Source organism: Ammospiza nelsoni, chromosome 6, assembly GCF_027579445.1.
Source record: "Ammospiza nelsoni isolate bAmmNel1 chromosome 6, bAmmNel1.pri, whole genome shotgun sequence".
In the NCBI taxonomy this organism is placed as follows: domain Eukaryota; kingdom Metazoa; phylum Chordata; class Aves; order Passeriformes; family Passerellidae; genus Ammospiza; species Ammospiza nelsoni.
Window position 1 is genome coordinate 27,340,294 of NC_080638.1, and position 22,485 is coordinate 27,362,778.

Here is a 22,485-nt window from a genome sequence, read left to right on the forward strand (position 1 = left end):
TGTTTTGTCTTGAAAAAGGTCATCTTGAAGGTGAAGGTGTTGGCAGCTCAGAGCCAGAGCTACTTAATATTTCATCTTTGTCTTTTGAAAAAGTAGTACAAGGATTTTAAATACAGACGAACCATTCTCCAGTCTACTGAGGGAGAGTCTTATTTTCAAATCTGCAGCCATGAGTTCATATTGAGGCTGGCTGGAGGCTTGACTGCAGAACTCTGTGGTTGCAGCTGGTTACCAGAGTGTTGTGAAAACTGTAGAAAGCAGAATTGGGCTTGATATCTAATCAGTACTGAAACCTGTAGGCCCCTTCGCTTGGCAACAACTGGGAAAAGAAAAGAATCCAAATACAGGATTTGACTCATGAAGAGCAGGAGTAAAAATGTTGTTCTGTGACTGTAGAATGGAACATAAAAACGTGGTTTTGGTTCTTTGAAACTGGAGCTTTGGTTGCAAATAGAATGTGGGCATAATATTGAAGTTAGGAAAAGCGTTTCATTCCAGTCTGCTCTAAAACGTGACGCCGCAGAAAAGGGTTGTATTAAATGTTTGAACACACGTGTTAAGATTTCGAGCTAAATGGTTTGTAGTAATGTGGGATGAATCACGGTGAGACGGGGGTGTTTCTCGAGAGTTTTCTGAATGGGTACGTACTCCTCTTCACACTCTTCAATGCATCCACCCGTCAGCTTCAAGTGCAAAATTACCGCTGCTAAAAAAAAATAGTAAAAAAAATTGCGGATGACAAAAACCCGGCAGAATGACTGAAGGCAGAACGGCCGAAGGCCGCCTTTCGGAGCACGCACGATGCTCGATGAGCTCAGCAGGTGCTGTAGGGCCGGCGAACCGGGACCCCAAGCCCCGCGGCCGTTCCCTCACAACCGGTGGTGCGGGGCGGGTGCTCAGCGCGGCCGCCCTTGCGGCGCGGCCCCTTTAAATCCCCCTGGAGGTCACCGGAGGACTCGCCCCGGGCCAGTCCCGCTCGCGCCGCCCGAGCCAATCCCTTCCCCCTGCCCTGCCCGGGGCCAATCAGAGCGGGCCGCCTTGGAGGCGGGAGGCCAGTCCTGTGATTGACGGCGCCGCTGGCCAATCATCGCCAAAACCGGAGGGCGGATGCGCGGGCACGGCACCCAATAGGCTCGCGGTCGAGTGGGCGGGTCCGGGCGCAGCGAGCCCCCGCCGAGAGGCCGGGGGAAGGAGGGGAAGATGGCGGAGTGAGGGGCGGAGGAGGCGGAGGGGCCGGGCCGGCCGCGGCCCCGCGGCCTCGGCCGCGCTCAGGTGAGTGCGGCGGGAGCGGCGGCTGCGTCCAGCCCGAAGCCTGGTGCCGGATCCCTGACTGGGCTGGGACCGAGCGCCCGCACACCCGCCTCCCCGTCCCGCCCCGTGATTGGGCTGGGCCCAGGCTCGGGCTCGTTCCCGCGGCGCCGCGCCGGAGCAGCGGGAGCGGCCGGGCGCCGTCGCCGCGCCCGCGCGAGCGGGGAGCGGGCCGGTGGCCGTGTGGGGACGGACGGCAGCCGGAATCGGGCCGGTCCCACCCGCTCGCTGCCCTGGAAAGTCTGAACAACTTCGGCGCTGGGGACGAGGGCGTCCGGCAGCTCCGGCCCGGGCTGTAGCAGACGGCCGAGGGGAGAGCCTGCTCCTGCGCAGCGGTGCCCCGCAGCCCACTGGGCACAGCTGTGCCCGCCAGCGACCTGGGGAAGGGAAACCTAAATTATCGTATGAAATGAGGCTTCGCATGTCTGCTACGAGCATAGCGCCGAATACAGCTACGCTGCTGTTATCGTTCTTATTCATTCGATGTGTGGGCTGGATGAATTCTGCTGATCTGAATGGTTATATCCTTTTATGATGTCTGTAGTGCTGACACAGGAGTGCACAAAAGGAATGGCTTCCTAATTGTTTGACAAAACCGGAAGGTACAAAAATCTACCCTGCAAAACGAGTTTTATGGAAAGCGGAGAGATTATAGTGGAATTTGATTTAGCCCTATGCATTCTTGTTGATAATAAGGTAAAAAGAATTTAAGGCACCATGAAACACGTGAAACTGTGTTCAGTTAGTACTAAATGCAGTAACTGTTTTCAGTTAGTACTAAATGCAGTAACTGTTTTCAGCTAGTGCTAAATGCGCTATCTTTTCCTTACAAGTTAGTACCATGCAGGCCAGGTATGCCCTGAATTCTTCAAAATTGTCCGTGGAATTTTGGGGTAGAGAATGGTACTTAGTTTAAATCTGAAGAAAAAAAAATGGGGGGATCAGCAGTTCTTACTGAAAGCAAAAGAATTAATGTCGCTAGCGTGAGATTCCTTGTGTTCTATATTTGATAGCAGTTCTTGAGTTCGCCCTGGAATTGTGATTGCATTTTCAATCTGCATGGCAGGTAAAAGAAACAACTTGAAGTGGTTAAATGAGAAGCATAGCTTTAGATTTTGTGGAGATGTGGTGTGTTTGCACAGATGACCTAATAATGAAGTAGTTGTTTGTAACTGGTGAAATAACTCAAAAGAAATATAAGTGTGTCTTATAATTAGTTCTGAAAGCAGTAGCTACTTAGGAGAAAAATTTCTTAGGGAACATTTTACAGATTTTCGTGTGCAACATTAGTCATGTAGTAACAATAATAGCAGCTTAGGAGCAACATAATATTAAGACACAGTATGCTGCCACTGATGAATATTTCTACTTATACATGTCTGTGTATGAACTTTTAAAATATGTTAGAAGATTTGTCTTTGGCATACTACATATAAAGATAATGATATTATCATTAGAAGAATAGTAAGCAATCAGCTTACTTTTGTGTGAAGTTGTATACTACTTTAGCAGTAAGAAATTCATATGGATTATTATTTATTCTTAATTGCTTTCAATGCACAATGCTGTGAGAAGTAGTATCTTAAAAATAATATCAGAATTTCCTGTTGCTCTGGTATATGTCAAATCAATATGCATTGGTTTACAGTCTTGCCCACAGTGCTGTGAGTCTGCAGCGTGAAAATTTGCATGAGCGGGCTATGCATCTCATGGTTGTCAATTCTTATTCAGGGGTGTCAAAAGTCATGGGCCAGCCAAGGCTAAAAAGTCCTGACCAAGTTTGTGAAGAGTCTGGAGTATCACTTGAACACCTCCCACATTCATTCTTAAAAACTAAAAAAGGAGCAGTGTTTGAAACCAGTCCTGACATGCCAGAGTGTATGTGAGTGTGAGATGCAAAACCTGCACAGTCTTTAGGGGATTAAAAAAATGAAGAGGGTTTTTCCAAAATAGAATGTGGAAGAGGAGTTGTTTCTTTGCCTGAGCAGTGTTCCTAGGGCACGTTCCTACAGTGTGGGTATCATGGAATTGAAAGCTCATCTTTAAGCAGTTTTCTCTGCTGTGGTACGAAGTACTGTTAAAATATTGTGCCAACAATAAGTAGATGTGCATTGGAAACCTGGTAAAAGAGGAAAGGGGTTTCATTTAAAAATACAGAGTGAAACAAAAAATTAAGGTGGTGTGTGTGTGGTGCCTGAGATGTCTCTACAGCAGCCAAGCACCATGCTCTGGATCCAGCAGACTGGCAGTCTCTGTTGGCAGGGGACAAAAGTTGACAGGTCCTTACTGTCTCCTGGCCTCTTCCTAGGCTGGCAACCACTCCAGGCTTCAGATGTGCCTTTGTGAACTCTTTGGGAGGGAACATTGCCCTGTGTCTCTGCATTGTCCTGGCTCTGGGTTATCGGTGTTGTCTCCAGATGTGGGTGTGTTCTGAAGTGGCAGGGGATGTGACTGCCAGCCTGGGTGCTGCTTCTGAGAGCCCAGTTCCTGCTCAGTGCTACATTTGGTGCACACACTCAGGCTCCCCTGTTCTTTCTTCAGTCACACCAGTCTTAGACTTTCTTTTACAAGTTCTCACCTTTGCCTTGTAGCTTGGATTTAGATGCTTACTTCAAAGTTGCCTAGAAAGCAAAAAGAGCATGAAGGCAGCTAATTTTTTGCAGGACTGTAAGCTACTTTCTATTGTATTTGTGTTTGTAATTTAAGCGCTTGTTGTTGTTCAGTTTCCAGGTTAAATATGGCAGTTTTTAAGCCATCGGGAAAACCACAGTAGACTCGTGGGGGCTGGTTTTGCTTTCTTTATCTCTGTAGGTCTCCATTATACTTCCAATTTTTTATGTATTGGTCTTTCTATATAAACCTGCTTCTAGATCTTTCCTTCCTTGCTTCCTTGTACTTCTCAGGGTCTAGGCAAGAGAAGTGGAATCATCTTCTGAGTCTTTTTAGTTCTGCTCATCTCCTGGAGGATTTGTGTCTGTATAAGAGTCAAAGATAGTATTTTGGAAAGCCAGATCTGATGGATCACAGTTTTTATTGTCCCTTAAAACAGAGCATGGAGGGTGGAGTGGAAGTTGGTTGCATAACTGTATATTATTATATTAATATAGTCTCCAATTCCAGTGTGCTGTTTATGTCAGAACACCAACTTTGGTGTTTTTTTTTTTTTTTTGCCATACTGATGGATTGGTAATACAGTATGTTAATATATGAGAAGACAAATATTGCAGTTGTGCTGGTAAATTTATGAGATAGTACTTCATCTCTTTTTGGCTTTGGAATTCCTGAAATTACCGAACTTCTTCAATACAGGCACCTCTCTGAATGTGAGATTTAAAGTTCATGGAAACTAATCTTTAGTTATGGTAGAGAAAAAAAAATGGGCAATAGGTCAAGACTTAATGAAAATAATACATTCTGAATTTTTAACAAAGAAGGAGTCATGTAGGCAGTGTTTAGCTTTCACAGTTATTTCTTGCTCCACATCAATTGTTTGTGTGTTCAGTACAGTATGAAACAAGAAAAATGGCTTTTTTTTTCTTTGTGATGTCCACTAGCTTTTATCTGAAGAGTTGATAGTGTCACCGTCAGTCTCAGTGCCTGCTCATTTTCAATAACCTTGATATATATCCACTTGCATTTGCAAGTTCTGTTGGACTGCTGTGAACTCTGTGCTCACATAATTGATGAAAGTCAGGTAGAGAGTGTATCAAGCAGAGTAGTTAAAAACAGGGGCATTCAAAGTCAGTGAACTTGTTAAAATTAAAAAAAGTAGGTTAAAGCTAACTGAATTTCAGTGTTGGATGAACCAGTCCTTTGCTTGAGTTGCTTTAAATGTCACCAGCTGCTTTCTTTTTTAATAAGACTTACTTTAGTGCTTAGTTTAGTTAATTCACAGTCTTATTGAAAGAAGTCCCAGCTTTTCAAAGATTGGATTGGTTTCTATTATGTGGTTTCTATTATGACAAGGCAATTTGGGATTATTACCAATTAATTACCAATGCTGGTAACTGTTCCTTTTCAAGCTAATTCTTTTGTGAAGCATATGCTGTTGGTTCCTTAATGTCTCAAAAGTCCCATAGTGCTTGACTGGTTCTTGAGGGAAAATTTGAGTAGGAAGGGCCAGAACTAACAACATGCGAAGGAAGTAACTACCCTGAAATAGGGATTGTCTTATGGCTGGGGATTTTCTGAAGATCCCGGTGCATGGTGCTTGTAGAAATGCTGTGTTGTGCAGGAGTGTGGCAGCTAATAACTCTGCTAAGGAATTTTGAATGATTTAGATTCTGTATGATGAGATAGTTCTGCTTATAGCAATCCATTATTCTTCCAGTTAGGTAGTCAGCTCAGCATCCTCACTACAGTGGTTTGTTATTAACGTGAAAGAGTTTCTTGCCTTACTGGAGACTGAATATGTGTCCATCTCAGTTCCCATAAAAATGAAATGTGTGCTTCAATTATTTAAAGTTTGTGTGTCTTTGCTCTTCCACAGTCTAATTATCTTGATTTAAACTAAAAGAGGGGGTATATCTGATAATTTGAAAAATAGCATCAGCATGTTTTGTGTAGGAAGTCTAAAAATGTTACTTGGTTCATGGAAGGTACAGCTAATCTTTTGTGTATTATGCAGATAATCATGTATTATCTGAGCTGCTTCCTAGATGCAAATTTAATTTTGTTTGTTAATCTCTTTCTTTCTCAGCTCACGGAAGAGGATGTGGAATGATCAAAAATAATGGTGAGTACACTTGGGAGGTTATTTAGGTACTAAATGTAAGGTACTAAACCAAGTTTGTCAGCTGATTTAGTTCCCTTTTCCCTGACCGAAGAAATCTGTCATTGAGATTTAAATTTTTTGTAGTGTGCTTTCAGAGAAATGGAATGTTGCCACAGTGTCAGATTTCAGCTTGGGCTTCACCTGAAAGAAACATTGATTTGACTATTATATGTTCTAACAAGAATAAATGCCTTGAAAGTTATAAAATCCCTGTCCTGTGGTGTCATTTGCTCTGCTAAAACAAATTGTGTTAACTTGTAATAGTTTTCTTAAAAGTGTTATTTGTCAAATTATAGGATTGGAAAGATGATAAAATAACCAAGTGTAAATTATCAAATAGAAAAAAAGTACATTCAGAATTTTTGAGATTACAATAAACTTCTGTAGTTTTATTTTTTCCCAGTGAATGAAATAAAGATATTCTGGTAGTTAAGGTGTGCAACAAAGGGCTATATTCTGTTCTCAGCTCTGTCACAAACCTTTGGCATGTTTTATTGCAGCTCTCCAGGTCTGTTTTTCCACATCTTCATAAGAATAAGATTTTCCCAACAGTCGATGGTCAGCCCAATGATCAGCTGAAATATTTGAGTGACTCAAGAGAGATATTGATAGTGACATGTACTATATTGCCATTTTCATGGTCTGCTCACTGCTTCTAACATAGGAGCTGAAAATTGTCACTGGAAGACTATTTCTGGACTTGATCAACGGAATGGTTAAGGTAATTAAAATAAGAAATAGAGACAGGGAAAAAAAAGGAAGAGGTTAGTTATTCTCATGTTCTTGTATATGAGAGATTTTTTTTCCCCTCTATTTTGCATCTCTTATTTTAGCACAAGAGAATGCTAATAAACATTCTGGCAATAGCGATGCAGGAGTGCAGCCATGTTAGCTTCTAACTTAATGCAAAAATATCAGTGTTAACAGCTGCTGTAGCTGGGTAGTGCCAGGTGAGTATCACTGATGGAAGGCCAGGAGATCTGTGAAAAGATGAGTTCCTGAAATTTGGCTATGCTGTGAATAAGTGGGGAGAAATGAGTAAAAGTAAGAAGCTAATGTATGTGATCTTAAAACTGTTGTAAGTGCTCTTTTCCTCTCTGGCACTGACAGTTTCATAATTAGTTGGGTGGTAATTTATGATGTCTCTTTGAGCTGCAACCTGCTAGAGCAGAGTACATACACTCTGTGCCATGTGCGCTCTGCTGCTGCCTCTTTGTTGTCATCTCTGTGTTACAGACACGGCTGAAGCCCCACAGCTGATTAACAGTGGTGTATTTTTAGCTGCATTGCTTCTAAGTGTAGTGTAAGTGTGTAGTTCAGCATTTCTCAAGTGTTTCCTTAGCCAGCTTATGGCCATCTAAAGTTAGATACAGAATTTTACAGACCAAGGGACTGTTGCTGTTCGTGAAACCAGGTAATTTTATCCATTAGAGTTAGGTTTTTAAAATAGTGAACTGGTGGGCATTTTAACGTTGAATGTATTTTATTCTGATTACTAAACTACCTTCCCTGTTTTTTAATTTGGAATTTCAGATCCTCTCCTAAGAAGGTGGTCCTCTTGCTTGGTCAAAGGCTATAAAATGTGGAGATTTCTCTTCTAGCAAGTAAAACTCGTTCTTCATTTCCATGGAGCTGAATGAACAAAGATCTGTCCACTTCTGTTTGAATCATCTCACCAAACATTTGATTCACCAGATGACTTCCCCCACAGAAGTAGCCCACTGTTTTATCAAAACTCAGAAGCAGAGTAACAGAAATCGGCATTTGTTTTCCTGAAAAAATGTCTTCTGTGCCAGCTCTTCATACAGCTTTCTGCATTCTGTTTTAAAATGAAAAATACTTTGTAATCAGATGCAAGTGGAAGCTGGTGTTTTTCACTGGTATTTCCTTCTTAATTTTAGGACAGTTAAATACTTCTCTGTGTCAAATTGGAATTCCTAGCAGATAAAGCGTCTGCATGCATTGCTGTGTCACACTGACCTGATATATATGACAAGTTGCAGGAGGAAAACCAGAATGTTTTCTGCAAGAAACTTACCAAACAACTAGGGGTATCTCATACAGGTATTTTCTAGTCCAGGTCCCAGGCTTGACTTTGTAGATAGGCATCAACTCACATAAAGCAGCTAATGCACAAGAACAAATACAGAATCACCTTGTCTATACTGTGTATCCCAAGCTGTGATCAAAATGTATATTTGCATGTGTGAACCTCTGTAAGTGTGGGATATGAAGAGCTTTCACCTGAAGAAGAAATTACTCTGCATCATTTCATTTTTAGCAAAGAAAAAGGAAGCTTTGAAGGCCTCTGGGGTAACATCATAATGACTAGGTTTGCATTTAATCATTACCTTCCTCAGGCTTTTAATGAATCCTTAGCAGTAAAAGGAGCAAGACCATTCCACAGGAGAAGAGATGGGCAGAACATCTTTCTTTATTATAGAAATTAACTTTTGATGGGATGGAAGAGACCAGAGCTGTAAAGTTGCAGTTTATCTACCTGGCTTCCTCGACACAATTTCAGCTTTTCCTACTGCTGATGAAATCTTGTTTTTTGATTCTTTCATGACTGAGAGGACCTTTATGTTTCCTCCATCTAGGTAGAAATAGGCCCAGGAAAATGGAATGTTAGCCACGTAAGAGGGGTGAGTTGAGAGCAGAAATACTTAGTACAGTCCTTTTTCTGGCTCTTCTTATTCCTTCCCAAACTAAGGCACAATCTGGTTGTTCTCATGTTTACACAAGATTCTTTGTCTATGTAATTTGTGATTATATAGGATATTTTCTGTCATTCTGAGATGGGAGCGTATATTGTTTACATGCTCCCTGCTATGGGATTATCTATAACAAGTAAGATTTTTGGCAAAAACCTACCAGAACTGGGATATGTATTATATTCCACCTCAAATCTGAAACTCTTTAGTGCACCTTATTCCAAGCTTGTGATTTAGAAATGTGGCTTGCTAGCTTAAAGTACGGGAGATACTAAAATGGCTGGGGAAGTGTTCTAGATTTCTTGTTCTGTTTTTCCTTTTAGAAAACTGCTGGAGAGAGCCAGACAGCCTGAAAATGGCTGAAAAAGCAAACAATTGAAATCCTTCTTAAATCTTGGTGATTGATTGCCAGGGCAGCATTCTAGTATCAGAAATGTGGTGACATTTTATGGGACCAAGTTCCATAGCAGAGTGAGGACAAGCGATGATGTTGATTCAGTCCTCCAAGTAATGTCTGTGTTTAGACTTCTTTTCTAACAGTAGGATTTAATGACAGCTTCACCCATTTTGTGTTTCCATGAAGCAAAGAGCAGACACGTAAGTTTAAGAGTGGTGGGCAGGACGCAGTGTATCAAAGTAATGCCAACTTTAATCAGCAGAGAGGTGCTCTAAAATTGTGTGCAACATTGTGGTGAGCTGTGTGATAAGAGCTAACATTGACCTTGATGAGGCGACCGCCAGCTTGGCCTGACTTTGCTGAATGTGGTCTGAACTTTCTGGCATTGGAGGCAACTAGAAAAGCACACTTTGTTTTAGGGCCTCCTTAGGTTGAAGCCAATAGGATTTAATGGAGATGTCTGTAGAAGCAGGATCCATCTCTAAGTGGTGGAAAATACTGTCAATATAGGATTACAGTGGTTGGGAAGTATGTGGTATAAGAAATGTCTGATTTAGATCTGGGAATTTTCTTCCTTCTGCCCATACTTACCCTTCTGATGTTAGAGATAGCAGTTGTTTCTTGCATAGCTTGATGACAAAATATTTGGGGGACAGGAAGGTATTTTTTTTTCTGTGGACATGTACAAAAATTGCAAATTTGCCTGATTAGAGAGCTGATAATCTAAGTTCCTTAATATTTTGTAACCTAGCATTATAACAAAAAGTAGAATTACTGATTTTTTTTCTTAACTCCTATTCATGACAGTGTAGCAGCATTAGTTTTCGAGTTTAATTTTAGAACATCAGGATTTTATTAGGTTAAGGATCTGTGGCTTTCACAGAAATAATACTCCTATGGTGCATGCCCAGAAGACCCCCATTGCTGTACCTTCCTGGCCAGCACCTTTAAAGAGCTGCTGTGTATGGAAATGCTGCTTCATCTGACTCACTTTTCCTTGCTCCGCTTTTTCTTTATGTTGGTTGGAAATCTTCCCATGTGAAAGATTACAAAAACAAGGGGCATGTGCAATAGCTCATATATATATATACATATATATATTTTAATACTTGTGGACAAAATGATGTTACAAGTTGTTTGAAAACAACAAAATCACCAATGTCTTCCATTTTGAGATGTGTATAGTTCCATAAGCATTAGTGCTTTGTAGCAAACTGTAGTGCCATGTTAGGACCAGTGCATGAGCCTAGTAGTATTTTTACAATTTCTGAGTGACAAATTTATTAGTAAACAGTGATGATAATGTGATTAACACTAGAAAGGATACAATAGGAATGTCACAAACATGGTCTAAACATGCAGTATCCTCCCTTTGACAATGGCAATGCTATCCTTAGAAATGGAACTCATTCACTTAATGGGCTTCATAGAATCATAGTTGACTTTTTGATATTTGTCTGTCTGTCCAACTACAGTAGTAAGCTAGAGTATGCAAGTATCCATAATTCTCATCCCTATCAGTCTGATTCTTTTCTTTAAATCTTTGTTGGTGTTTTCTTCCATTTTCAATTTTATTCAACCATCTATTACCCATCCTGTGGTATACTCAAAAAGTATGAATATGCTAAGGATTTTGTGTGCGTTCTGTACACATCTCTTACCTTCAGATAATTTACAATGTCTGTTAAGTAATCTTGTCTTTTTTTCAGATCTGACTCTATGATTATAGCTAGCAAAACATTATCCTCATTGTGTGATAAGTTAATAGTTGCAAAATGTGATGTGCTAATTATGTGTAGAAGACTTCTCTCCATTATTGCAGGAATGGGGAACCTTTTTTGGCTGAAATCCTATTGAATCTTAAAATAACTTTGGTGGATCCTGCATTTACATACATCTTAATAAGAGAGAATGCGTTAAGGTCCAAGGCTGTTGGAAAACGATGTTGTAGGCTGTATCTCTGCAGCAGGCTGTCTCTAGCCAATGAATCAGAGATTCCCCACCCCTGTATTATTGAGAATTCAGTATCTTGTATTTTAGGTAACTTCCAGTTTTGCTTTCCAGCTCTAAGCTCAATTTTAATGATTTCTGTCTCTCCCTCTGCTTTTTTCAGAAGGAAAGTTTAGACCAGGGAAGTAAAATTAGCTTAGCACTCAATGGGCAGCTTAGACTGGTTGAATAGGAGACTGGTATGATTCTTGAGATGTGCATTGCTCTGTGGATGGCATCCTCTGATTTCCTAGGAATAAGTCTTTTATTTGATGCCAGTGCTGCTCTTCACCCATTTCTCTCTTTCAGCTTAGAGAGGATACTGCATCTTTTTTTCCTGAGACCTGCCTGTAAATGGCCATGAGGGGGAGGGAGGGAATGGGTAGCTTGGTTTTGTAATTTTGGTACGATATATCTTTAAAGTAATTAATCAAAAAGCATGTACTTCCATGCAATGACAGTAATCCAGGCAGAGTTCATGTATGTAACAGGGAAAAAAAAAAAACCCCAACAAAACCAACCAAACAACCCTCTGCATCTAATAAATTTCTGAGAAAATTGGACAGGTGGGCCATTTACAGCAGAGCTCTGGGGGACCTGTGCTAAGAGTCAGGTTCAATTCTAAATGGACGTAGCTGTACCATTGAATAAAGTAGTTTAGTGCTTGGGAGAATCAATTGAAAAATACCTCTGAAACTGGAATGCAAAATAGCACAGTATGTAGGGGGAAGAATCCCTGATGCAAACAAAGCCATAAGATGATTTAATAAGAAAATAGAACTTTAGTAGCAATAACTGTTTTGCATGTGATATTAAATAACTTGCATTAGCAAGACTGTACAGTAGAGTAAGTGGGTAATAACCAAATAAGTTTGTGGCGCTCTGTGCTGCAGGGAGTTGTGTGAGTTGTGTGAAGAGTCTTCCTGAGAAGAAGGGTGAATTCTTCTTATGTTCCTCTCATTGGAGGGAATTTGGCACTTGAATACTAAGTTAATGAACGTGATATATATATTAAAAAAAGAAAAATTAGCTTTGCCACATGTCTGAAGCACTGTCAGTGAGTGCTGGGGGAAGGGCAGACAGTTCTCTTTGAAAGGATAGCTGAAGTTTCCCTGTAATTTTTTTCTTTCTCTGTAGCCTAGCACTTGCTCTCTTTCTCTGAGAAATGAAACTTTTCCAAGTACTGTACTGTGAAGAGGACCTGATTCTAAAGTTAGAAGCTTTTGTGGTGAGAAGTACTTTTTGTTTTCTTTGTTTATAAAGACCAATCTGAGGTAGTCTTTAAATAAAAAAAAAACACAAAACAAAACATTGGAGAGCACTTGACACTCAAAACATTTGTGCATGCCAAGCACAACTGTAGAATTATAAAGATGTTACAGCAGAAAATAATTTCAGCTTTGCTAAACACTGCTTCAGACCATAATTGATTTCAGCTGATGCCTGAAGTTTTGCAGAGGAAAGTACTGTGAAGCCTCTGGTAACACAAAAGGTTATTGATCTTCACCTGTAGATCTGCATCCAGAAAATTACTTGCTATCAAAGGGTTGCATAAAAGAGCCACAGGAGTTCTAAACTGACACTTTACAGTGTAGATGCCTCATCTATGGACGCAGTGTGGCCCACCATACAGTAGTGTATTCTGAACAGAATCAGAGGTTTAGATCAATCTGACTGCATTTCTTCTGGAAAGCTGAAGTAATTTAGACTGTAAGCTTCCAGCTTAGTGGAAGCTTCTTGTGTTTTTAAAGCATGGGGGTGAAGCACTTTGGCTCTTCATCAATTGACAATGGAACTGTGAGGGCTGTGAGCATTTTTGCAGTATAAAGTAACAGGATAAGCATGAAAATGTCTAAATTAAGTGTTGGCTAATGTGTAATAAGCTTATGAAAACTAATTGATCTGAAAGATTGTAATCAGCTTAAATTCCAACTATTGATTTTTTGATAAAATTGGAAGCTGGCCATAGGGGAGCTTCATTTGATTGCTCTCTGATTACATTAGAGAAATTACGTGGTCTGTGATCAGCAAGTACATTTACATAATAATGAAATTATAATTGTAACAAAGTCACATTCATACTTCTGAAGTATGAACTTTGTGGCTGAACAGAATTCTTCGAGGGTATATCCACTCAGAACAGGGGGGAGGAAATAAAGACTGATAGCCAGGCAAGCTATCTACATACACTTCCCAGTTCAGGCTTTTAATAATGATCTGAATTCTGTGGGCTGCTAGACTAGGCATTACTATTCACACCAACAAAAGGAGTCCCTTTGCCTTTCAGCATGACTTTTGCTTCAACCTCCTTGATTTAACAGCTTCTAAACCTAAGTGGAAGTGTCAGGTTCTACCACTCTTGGGTGTGGTGTATCAAAAGGTATAATGACCAGTATGGACATGCCTCCTTTAGCAGTACTAAACCCAGATGATACAAATATATTCTGTTTGTATATCCAGTAGTGCTGCTGCAGAAGGTCTGGCCAGTACTTGTGTTGGGAACCTTCTTATACCTTCTGAAACTGAGGGTATTTGTCAAATTTATGAGAAAAAAGGAAGTCTTGCAAAGACTTCTTGATAGCAAGTGGGAAAAAATTGTACTGAGCTTGAGGATACTGATACTTTACATGAGGATTACAATGTCAAGAACTGGCAGTCTGGTTTTTTGTGGGGGGCAGAAAAGGAAAAAATGCTGAAGGTAGAACTATTTTAGATGTATAATGAATCTTAGAAATTACTGCTTCTTGCATCCTTAGGAAACTGGCTGGTCTCCCTTCAAAACTAATAATCCTGCTTGCTGATCAGGTACAGAGCTGCAGAATGACAGTTCAAGTTAGATTCCACTGGATTTCTTTCATGGAATGATCCAGCATTTTGTCCCTGTAGCACTTTGACTGGCATACAAAAGCCAACAGTTGAATCAGGGTGTCTTGTTCAACAGTGCAGACACTAACCATGGATTCTGAAGTCTGTTCCCTTTCAGTCTCTACACTTCCTCCTGCGTTTTAGAGAAAGTGTCAGTGTTCATGATGTCAGCAGAGCATGTTTCTGTCTCTGAGCCTATGTACCAGGTTATAATATAGATAAAATCCCAAGACTTTTACCCCATCTAAAGTTAAAGATAGAAGGTAACTTTCTGTTCAGTGTGTCCTATGTAAATCCTGTCTGCTTCTCTCCACTTCCCCTCCAAATGAGTGTGTTTGCAGGTCAAATGAAAGGCAGGTAGTTTGTAATGCCTTAGGCGTGAAGAACTGCATGGAGAAACTGAAGGAAAGCGGCACAGGCCCACAAACAAATCTTAGAGCTAGTGTTCTAATTATGCATGATTCAAAATGTCTAGTGTAGTGTAGTTATTACCAGTAAACTGAGATATGCATTTATACATAATGAAGCAATAGGAATTAATATACCAATAGCTTGAACTTCCTGCTTTGATTCTCAAATTTTGGGTTTTTTTTAGAGAATGTGCTGCCTCTGTAGAGAAGGGGGCAGAATGTATAGATAGGGACAGAAGCATGGCACCAAAACTGTAAATCAGGAACCAGGATCAGCAGAACTCGCCTTTATAACCTCTAGTCTGGTTCATCTCACTGTCCTGAGCATGTAAAAAGCAGGGCATGAACTAAGCATGTTTAGAGGCGAGATGAGGTTTCTCACCTGCTGCAGCTGTAGCAAGGAAAAGGGTGCAGAGTTTATTACACGGTGCAGGGGAGCTACTGGTGGGAAGGAAAAAAGCCAAACCCACAAAAAAATCACCCCAAAACCCAAGGCGACAAACGAGTAACAGAAACCACAGACTCAAATTGAGTGTAGTATTTGCCAGACAGCAGTAAGTAATAGCTTGAGTGTGGTGAGAGAAATTATTTGGAGAATACTGAAATTAATAAGCACAGTAGATATTTTTCAGGTGTTGAATAGCTTTTTAAGAGACAGTATTTTCAGGTAACTCTAGCCACATAGGCAGCTGTACTGAAGCATACTGGTACCAGCCAGCAATATTGGCATCTGCAGGAATGAACCTGAAAATACTGGTAATCTTGTATATTTTTTAAGTTCTTTAAAGAGATTTTTAAAAACAGAAAATTAGATTTGATCATTGAAGGTCTTTATCTTCTGCAACAGAGGTTGCAATTGTCTTTTTTTCCTTATTTCGCTTACTAGATAAAAGGGAATTTGGGTGCCATCTTTCTGTAAACTTAGTGTGTTCTCTGTAATTCAAGTCTCTTAGTGGATAATGCAGTTTCTGCTGGCAGTTTTAAAATAAGAGAATGTGTGGCATAGCCTACATCACTAATACTTTTCCAAGTTTAAACTTGTAATTAAATATGTAGAATACTGGCTTGTAATTGCAGAATTTCATTCTTGTAGCTTAGCTTAATTTTGTAAGTGGGCTTAACTTGTGCAGAACACTTCTCCATGTACAGAGGCTCAGTCCTCTCTCTTAAGTAGAAAGTGTCTTGGAGGAAAAAAAGGTGTGTCAAGTTAACTCCTGTTCATACTTCATAGCCAATCATTCATAAAGCACTGTGTTTTGGGTTTGGAATGGGAATTGTGGTTTTACCCATGAATGCTTTTTTTAAATATGTAAGGATTGCCAAATGAAGATACAAATTTTATAAGAGAAGATAACTATTCCATGGTATCACAAGTTAGACTGAATGAAAGTCTTTGAGCCAACTTCTCCAAGAAACAAGAAAATTTCTAACACAGTTAGCCCAGTGGTTAACCACGGTCATTCTTAATTCTTTAGAACACTATGCATGGTTTTAAAGTCTGTTAAATATTGTGATGAGTAAGCCATTGTATCCTTTGTATTTCCCTTCAGTATAACCTGGGGAATAAGCTACTTCAGGATATCAGTGAAGTTATTTTCCTTTTGAAAAACATAACAGCAAAGGAGAAGTATTAGGTGTAAATTCCTAAAAATTACCTTAGTACTTAATAGGCTAAAGAATACTTATATTGAATTTCTGATAGCATTCTTGCATGGATTAGTGGAGGAAATTACTGGTGTGACTACAAACTATGTACTCCCATTGCACATATTTTACATGGTAACAGTGAAAGAATGTCTCCCTGCAAATTCTGATTTTTTCCAAAAGGCAGCTTGCTTTTATATCTATGCATCTTTGAGGATTTCAAGATAAGATTTTATTCTTTTGACACTGTAAAGAGGAACTGTTTAAAAATGAACCTGGAAACTCTGCACCTGTATACAAACTTTTTTAGCAATAAAGCAGCACAGGCTGAGAATGCACTAAAACTGGATGTGTCATCTGTTCAGAAGACAAATTAACCAAATTACTGTACATTCCACTCCACTTCTGAGGTGTACTTGCTGTAGCTCTGTCAAAACTTAACAACTCGAGCTGAATTCTTACATGCTGGATATCTGCTTTGGGGCCAGCTGTCCCAGCAGACTTCTGACTTAAATAGCAGCTAAACAAAAATTGTTATTCCACTTCAGTCCCTTCAAGGGTTATTTTAGAGGGTAGCAGAAATTCTGCTTCTTGTATTGATTGCTTAAAAGTAACAAGGCCCCTCAGAAGACTATTTATGGATGTATTGTTTATTGTTTTGGTGACTACACTTCAAAAAATTTCTTCTGTGGTTGGTGGAGGTCTTCCCAGTTTCAAGGATTACAGAAATGCAGTTTAAAATTTACCAGCTATTCTTCAGCACATGATTATAAATAAATAAACTTATTATTTATTTAAATCCATGATAGGTAATATAATTTGTGGAACCAATACTTTAATGCTTTATAACAAATGAGGACCCAAGTGAGATTAAGTGATGGGTTTTTTCTGCAAAATAATCAAAGGAAAAAAAGTAGGCCTAGGACTCACATAATATTGGCAGTGATTTGGACTATATGCATTTCTGAGTTTCAGCTTTTATTTAAGAAGTTCCTTCTTCACAACTTTAAATATAGTACAAAAATGTAACTGACAGTTTTCTTTTAGGGATCAGCATTAATGAAGCAAAACAATTTAGCATTATTCATAATACAGACATAAAATAGCAAGAACCAGTCTCAAGGCAGAAACTGAATGAAAGGGCAAAAGCAAACAGTCCCATTATCAATCACATTTCTTAGACTCATGCAAGAACAACACAAGCACTAAGGAAGTATTACAAAAGTGGTATTAGAGTTTGTGAGAGTCCCTGCTCTCCTTGCAGAACTACTGTTGATACTCCATGGTTTTGCTTACGACAATGAACTGAGTCCATAAGAACTCCCAAACAGAAAGCAGCACAGTGAGCATTAGTAGTAGCCTAAGTGCCAGTTGCCCACCTAAAACCTCTGAGGTGCCTTACAGTGAGTTTTGTACCCTCTGCTCCAAGCAGTTATTTTACAAATAACACAAAACACAGAACTGGCAGCAGCAGCAACAAGGTCTGCAACCTGCTGGTCATACACATGTTAGGAGAATGCGATTTGCATCACTGGAATTAAGCTGATCAAGAAAATAGAATCCTCTCTAGACTACTACAGACAACCACTAAACTTCTCATAAAATTCATTATTCCTTTGGGGAAAAACATTAGCCCTTTAGGAAGGGGAGAGGAAAAGGGACCTTAATTTTCCAAAAACCAAGAATTAGGGATATTCTGTCCCAGTAACAAAGGGTAAGTAGTGCTTTCTTATCTGTAAAATTATTTTCTAAATATTTGGAAATAAGCAGAACCAATTTTCAACAGAGAGATGCCAATGAGCTTTATGAAACATCCTAACTGGCCACTTGAAGGCAACAGGCAGTCCTAACTTCAGGAAAGCAGTGCTTCCAGGATTGTGCAGAAGGCTGTTCCTTGGTTTCATAGTTAACATTCCAGAAAGAAACCCTCAAATCTGTTCAAGGCAGTTGCTCACAGCCTTAGCTGGCAAAATTTGACTCAGTCCTGTTCCTGGGGCTGCACTTCAGCAGACTTGGCAGGCACATGGGTTGCCCTTTACCTGAAATTCAAAACCTTGTGTTCTGCTTCCGTGGTGCCGTCCTGATTTATGCTCTAAGAATATTGCAGCATCTGTGACGTGCTTGTCTGCTGCTTTTGCAGGCAACACACACAAGCAAATCTCAGAACTCTTCAGGAGTCCATACAGCAGTGGCTCACCCATCAGATGTAGCTAATGAGCCACTTGACCAAAATCTAGCTGCCATTAACAAGGCTGCCATTAACAATGGGTCTGTATTGAAATACAGGACAAGAGCTTTAGGTTTTTAACAATGTTCAGTTTGTAATAGTGGCTCTTCAATAGCATCACCTTGTTAAATATGTTTTGCATAGCTCCAGAAACCTGACTTCAGTATTTCAAAGGCTGGTTTTACCCCTGAAGTCCTTAGAAAAACCAAAGTCAGATTTACACAGCCTCAGAGAGTAACATGCTGCATGGGTGAGCTATTCAGTCTACCAAGCATAACTTTAGTATGTCAGACTCTCAGGTATTCCTGAAGGGATGCACTTCATCATCAGTTCTTTCCACACACAGATAAAGTGACAGATCAATACTCAGACCTGGTCTGGTGCATTATTTCTTTGTAATGACCAAACTCAGCAGAGATGCAGAAACGACTCCAGCAGTTCTTGAAAATGGGTATTAGTTGGTATTAACTCCTGCATATCATGACAGTAGGTCATCTGGATCTGTTGAAGAGTTTTGCCATTCTGTTACATAATTATTTTGTTACATAATTATTTTATCCAGCTTCCTTGTCAATAATTCTACACGAGTACTTAACTCCACAAGCTTTTCTTTCATCTAGGAAATAAGAGAAGAGTATTAAAATCAGCAAAAAAAGTCCTAACACTGGATCTTTGAATAACCTGCACCCCACTTAATATGGTTAAAGAGCAGCTCACTTTCAAGGTGGGAAAATATAGAGGGGCTTGATCTCTATACTGCATGTTTAGTACTGACAAAAACAGCACCCAGATCAGAGGGCTGCACTAAAAACTGGAGATGGATCAATGTGAACCAGAATCAGCCCTTCCAGGGACATAGTGGAAGATGAAGATGGAGTTGTTGCAGTTTTACTATGATGAACCTGATCTTTCCTAGTTAAGTTTTCACAGAGACTTTCTTTGACAGTATGTGGACAAACTGTTTCATCATTAGCTTAGGAATACATGTGGACATTATGTCTCAAAAAGCAAAGGCCAGATGCTTGAGCTTGTTCTAGTCAACAAGGGAACTCTCTACTGTCACATAACTTGTGTTTGCAATGAAGTGCTGTCATATTTTTACTTCAATCATGTATTATTACTAAATCATGTCTCAACTTCAGAAGTTTTATCTAGATAAGACTTTTTTATCTTAGCCTCACTTGACCTGTGAAAACACTCTGATCTTATAGAAATTGGAAGATGACTTGGAAGAGGACAAAACTTAGAAATGTAAAAGGCCCATTACAAGAGAAACTAAAACCTAAACTCAACCCCCCAAAAAAGTAATGAACAAATTATCACAAAAATACTGGATATTCTGGCTGTCTCCAACACACAATAACTTTATTTGAGCTAAGGCACAGGCAATTAACTAACATAACCACTAGTCAGGTTACAGATAAGAACATCCACTTTGAACACCAAAACAGGAGGGAGGTCCTAGAATTCTCTCTGAAACTAAAAATACTGCCATGGTGTTTTGATCTTACACAGACATAAAAATATGACTTTAAAAATCCCTTTCAAAAAAAAAATCTATTTTTAAATTCTTCAACAATGACAACACAAGTCATAATACTTAGGCCAAGTCTGCATAAATGACTTTAGGGTTTTTTTTCTTTGCAAGGTATAGAGATAAAAAATAACGAACTTTTGCCAAAATTTAGCTAGAATTTGGTATGTTCTGCACTTTAGAGGTCTTAGAAAATGTTTCACGTCTCATGCATTGAGTCAGCTATTGTCAAATAAGGCAGCATTTTCTCAATCTTAGGCACTAAAACCCCCCACATTTGTGTCAATGGTTTTGAATTAATGTCCAAAATTACCAGCATTTTAAAAGTATTTTCTTACATTCTGCATGCGTTTCTTTAAGGTCACTGCTGGAAAATTCACCTTAGAAGCTTCTACAATAATTTGATTTTTTAAGAAGTAACTGGAAAACAAAAGGGGAAAGAAAAAAAAAACACAAGAAAAACAGTTAAAAACCTATAGTTGCACAATTTAGACAGATGATTTAAGATGGTTTTAAAGCAGATACAAATTTGCTGCGAAAAGTAGTAATTATGAAAATACTCAAAACATAACAATGGTTTTATTTTGGAATCAAGATCCTCTCATCACCTGCTGTAAGCTGCTATAGTCAAGTCCTCAACCTATCATGGAATCACTTTGATACCTTAGGTTAGCTAAATGAATCTGGAACTGAAGAGATTTCAGCATTGGACACAAGTAAATATGAAATCCTACATTACACAAGAACACTCAAGAGGTGTAAGGCAAATCAAAGGGATTCACATCAACACAGTTTAGACATCAAGAATATTAAAATCCCACACCAGTGTGCTCAGACAAAAGTCAAACCACTTTTGTTAGCTGTGGGCCAGTTGTACAGTAACTTAGTGAAGTAACCTGTGAAGTCACTGACCATAAGAATGCAGTGTACTCACCACATGATGCTGTCCTTGAAGAAACAGAACAAGTCCCGCAGATGTGCCAGCTCATTGCCAGAAGAATAAAGAATGAAGCCCACGGCCAAGCCACAGGACCGACAGAATAATAAGTAATAAGCACTAAAAGGAGAAAGGAAAATGTTTTTAAAAAGAAGCTTTTGAAACCACAGATGCTGTCAGAGGACATCAAATCTTCAGTTCCCTTGGGGCAAAATCCCAGGCATAGTAACGCCTCCTCCTCAAAAAAGTAATATGTACAAAACCAACATCACCATAAGAAACTGGGCATGTTGTGAAAGAAGTAATCTAATAAGTGAAGTTGCTATTAAGGAAGAAAATGCACATCTTACTATCACAGAATGGTTTAGAGTATTCTACTCAAACATGATTTAAGTAATAAAGCAATGCATGTGCTAGTTGTAAATTCTTTCTAATAAAATAGATTGTTATCGCATGCAGAGGGAGGGGCAAGGACAAGTCAAAAAAAGAGCAAGTCTTATATTGAAAAAGTTCCAAATCCTGACAGTTTGTAAAATAGCTTTTAAAAATCATTTAAACAAGCTATTGGTTCTGTAAGCCCCTAGATGACATTTCACTTTCTTCCCGTTAGACTGAGTTACCAAACCTTGCAAGAATAAGGCAGTTATAAATAAAAAAAAACAATTTTTTTATGTTAAGTATTAAGAAAAAACAACCAGCCAATAGCCACCCCTCCCCCCAAGACCAAACCAACCAAAACCGCACCAAACCAAACCAAACCAAACCAAACCAAACGCAAAGCTGTTTTAAGTAAGAGATCTTTTAGGGAAGGGAACAAAGGGACCTACAAGTTAAGCTGTCTTCTACTGCTTTGCTCGAATGTTTCTCTCTACCTACAGAGGTTATAGCAGCAAAACTCTTGGATTTCAAGTGAAAACTACATCCCTACAAAAGGTTTCTCCATCCGAAGTGTAAAATAGGCACAGAAGTCACCTGGGATTTTGCCGAGCCCCTCAGAATCCCCGCGCACAAGCCGGAGGAGCTCCCGGCCGTGCCGGAGCCCGGCTTTGCCCGCACGATTTACCGCGGCTGCCGCTCACGGCAGGCCCGGCGCCGGAACTACGGGAGCTACGCACCTTCCCAGGAGGGCTCCCTCCAGGCCGACCAGCAGCGAGTCCTCCCAGGTCACATCGCTGGTGACTTCTGAGGAGAAAGAGAGAGACGCGCTGCAGCCGAGAGCCCCCGGACCAGCCCCCGCCCGGTCTCCGCTGCCCGCCCGACGCCCGTGCGGGGCAGAGGCGCGCCCACAGCGCCCGCCGGCCCGACGAGGCACTGACTGAAGCAGATGAGGACGCGAAGCCCCGGCGGCTCCTGCCCGCACAGCTGCAGCGAGTCCCCCAGCACCGTCCAGCAGCCACGGCAGTGGAACACGGCGCACTCCTCCGGCAGCGGACCCTGCCGCCGCGGCGGCGATGCCGGCACCGCGGCCGGCGGCAAGGAAGGCGACGGCGGCAGGGGCGGCGACGGCGGCGGCGGCGGGGGCGGGGATGGCGGCGGCGAGGCCCAGGCGGCAGCGGCGGGGGGGGGCGCCCGCTCCAGCACGATGGCCCCGATGGGCTGCGGGTCCTGGAACAGCTGTCGCAGCTGCTGCCGCACAGCCATCTCCTCCCGCCAAGCGTTCGGGCGCGGGGCCCGCCCCTCGAGTAT

At 40.6% G+C, this 22,485-nt stretch overlaps 1 protein-coding gene and 1 long non-coding RNA gene across 2 annotated transcripts; one reads left to right on the top strand and one right to left on the bottom strand.

Moving 5' to 3' along the window:
* The first annotated feature begins 1,172 nt into the window (after positions 1-1,172).
* On the top strand, positions 1,173-16,445 carry LOC132074116 (uncharacterized). Its single transcript, XR_009418585.1, has 4 exons — positions 1,173-1,272; positions 6,008-6,043; positions 6,583-6,803; positions 7,616-16,445. It is a non-coding gene; the product is annotated as an uncharacterized LOC132074116 (long non-coding RNA).
* A 617-nt stretch (positions 16,446-17,062) lies between these two features.
* Positions 17,063-22,440, bottom strand: OIP5 (Opa interacting protein 5). The gene is made up of 5 exons (XM_059473644.1): positions 22,116-22,440; positions 21,915-21,981; positions 20,797-20,919; positions 20,201-20,282; positions 17,063-18,944 (listed from the first exon to the last, which is right to left on the bottom strand). Exons 1-5 carry the CDS (start codon positions 22,438-22,440, stop codon positions 18,870-18,872), a joined length of 672 nt encoding a protein of 223 aa, XP_059329627.1. The 3' UTR covers positions 17,063-18,869.
* Between the last annotated feature and the right edge of the window lie 45 nt (positions 22,441-22,485).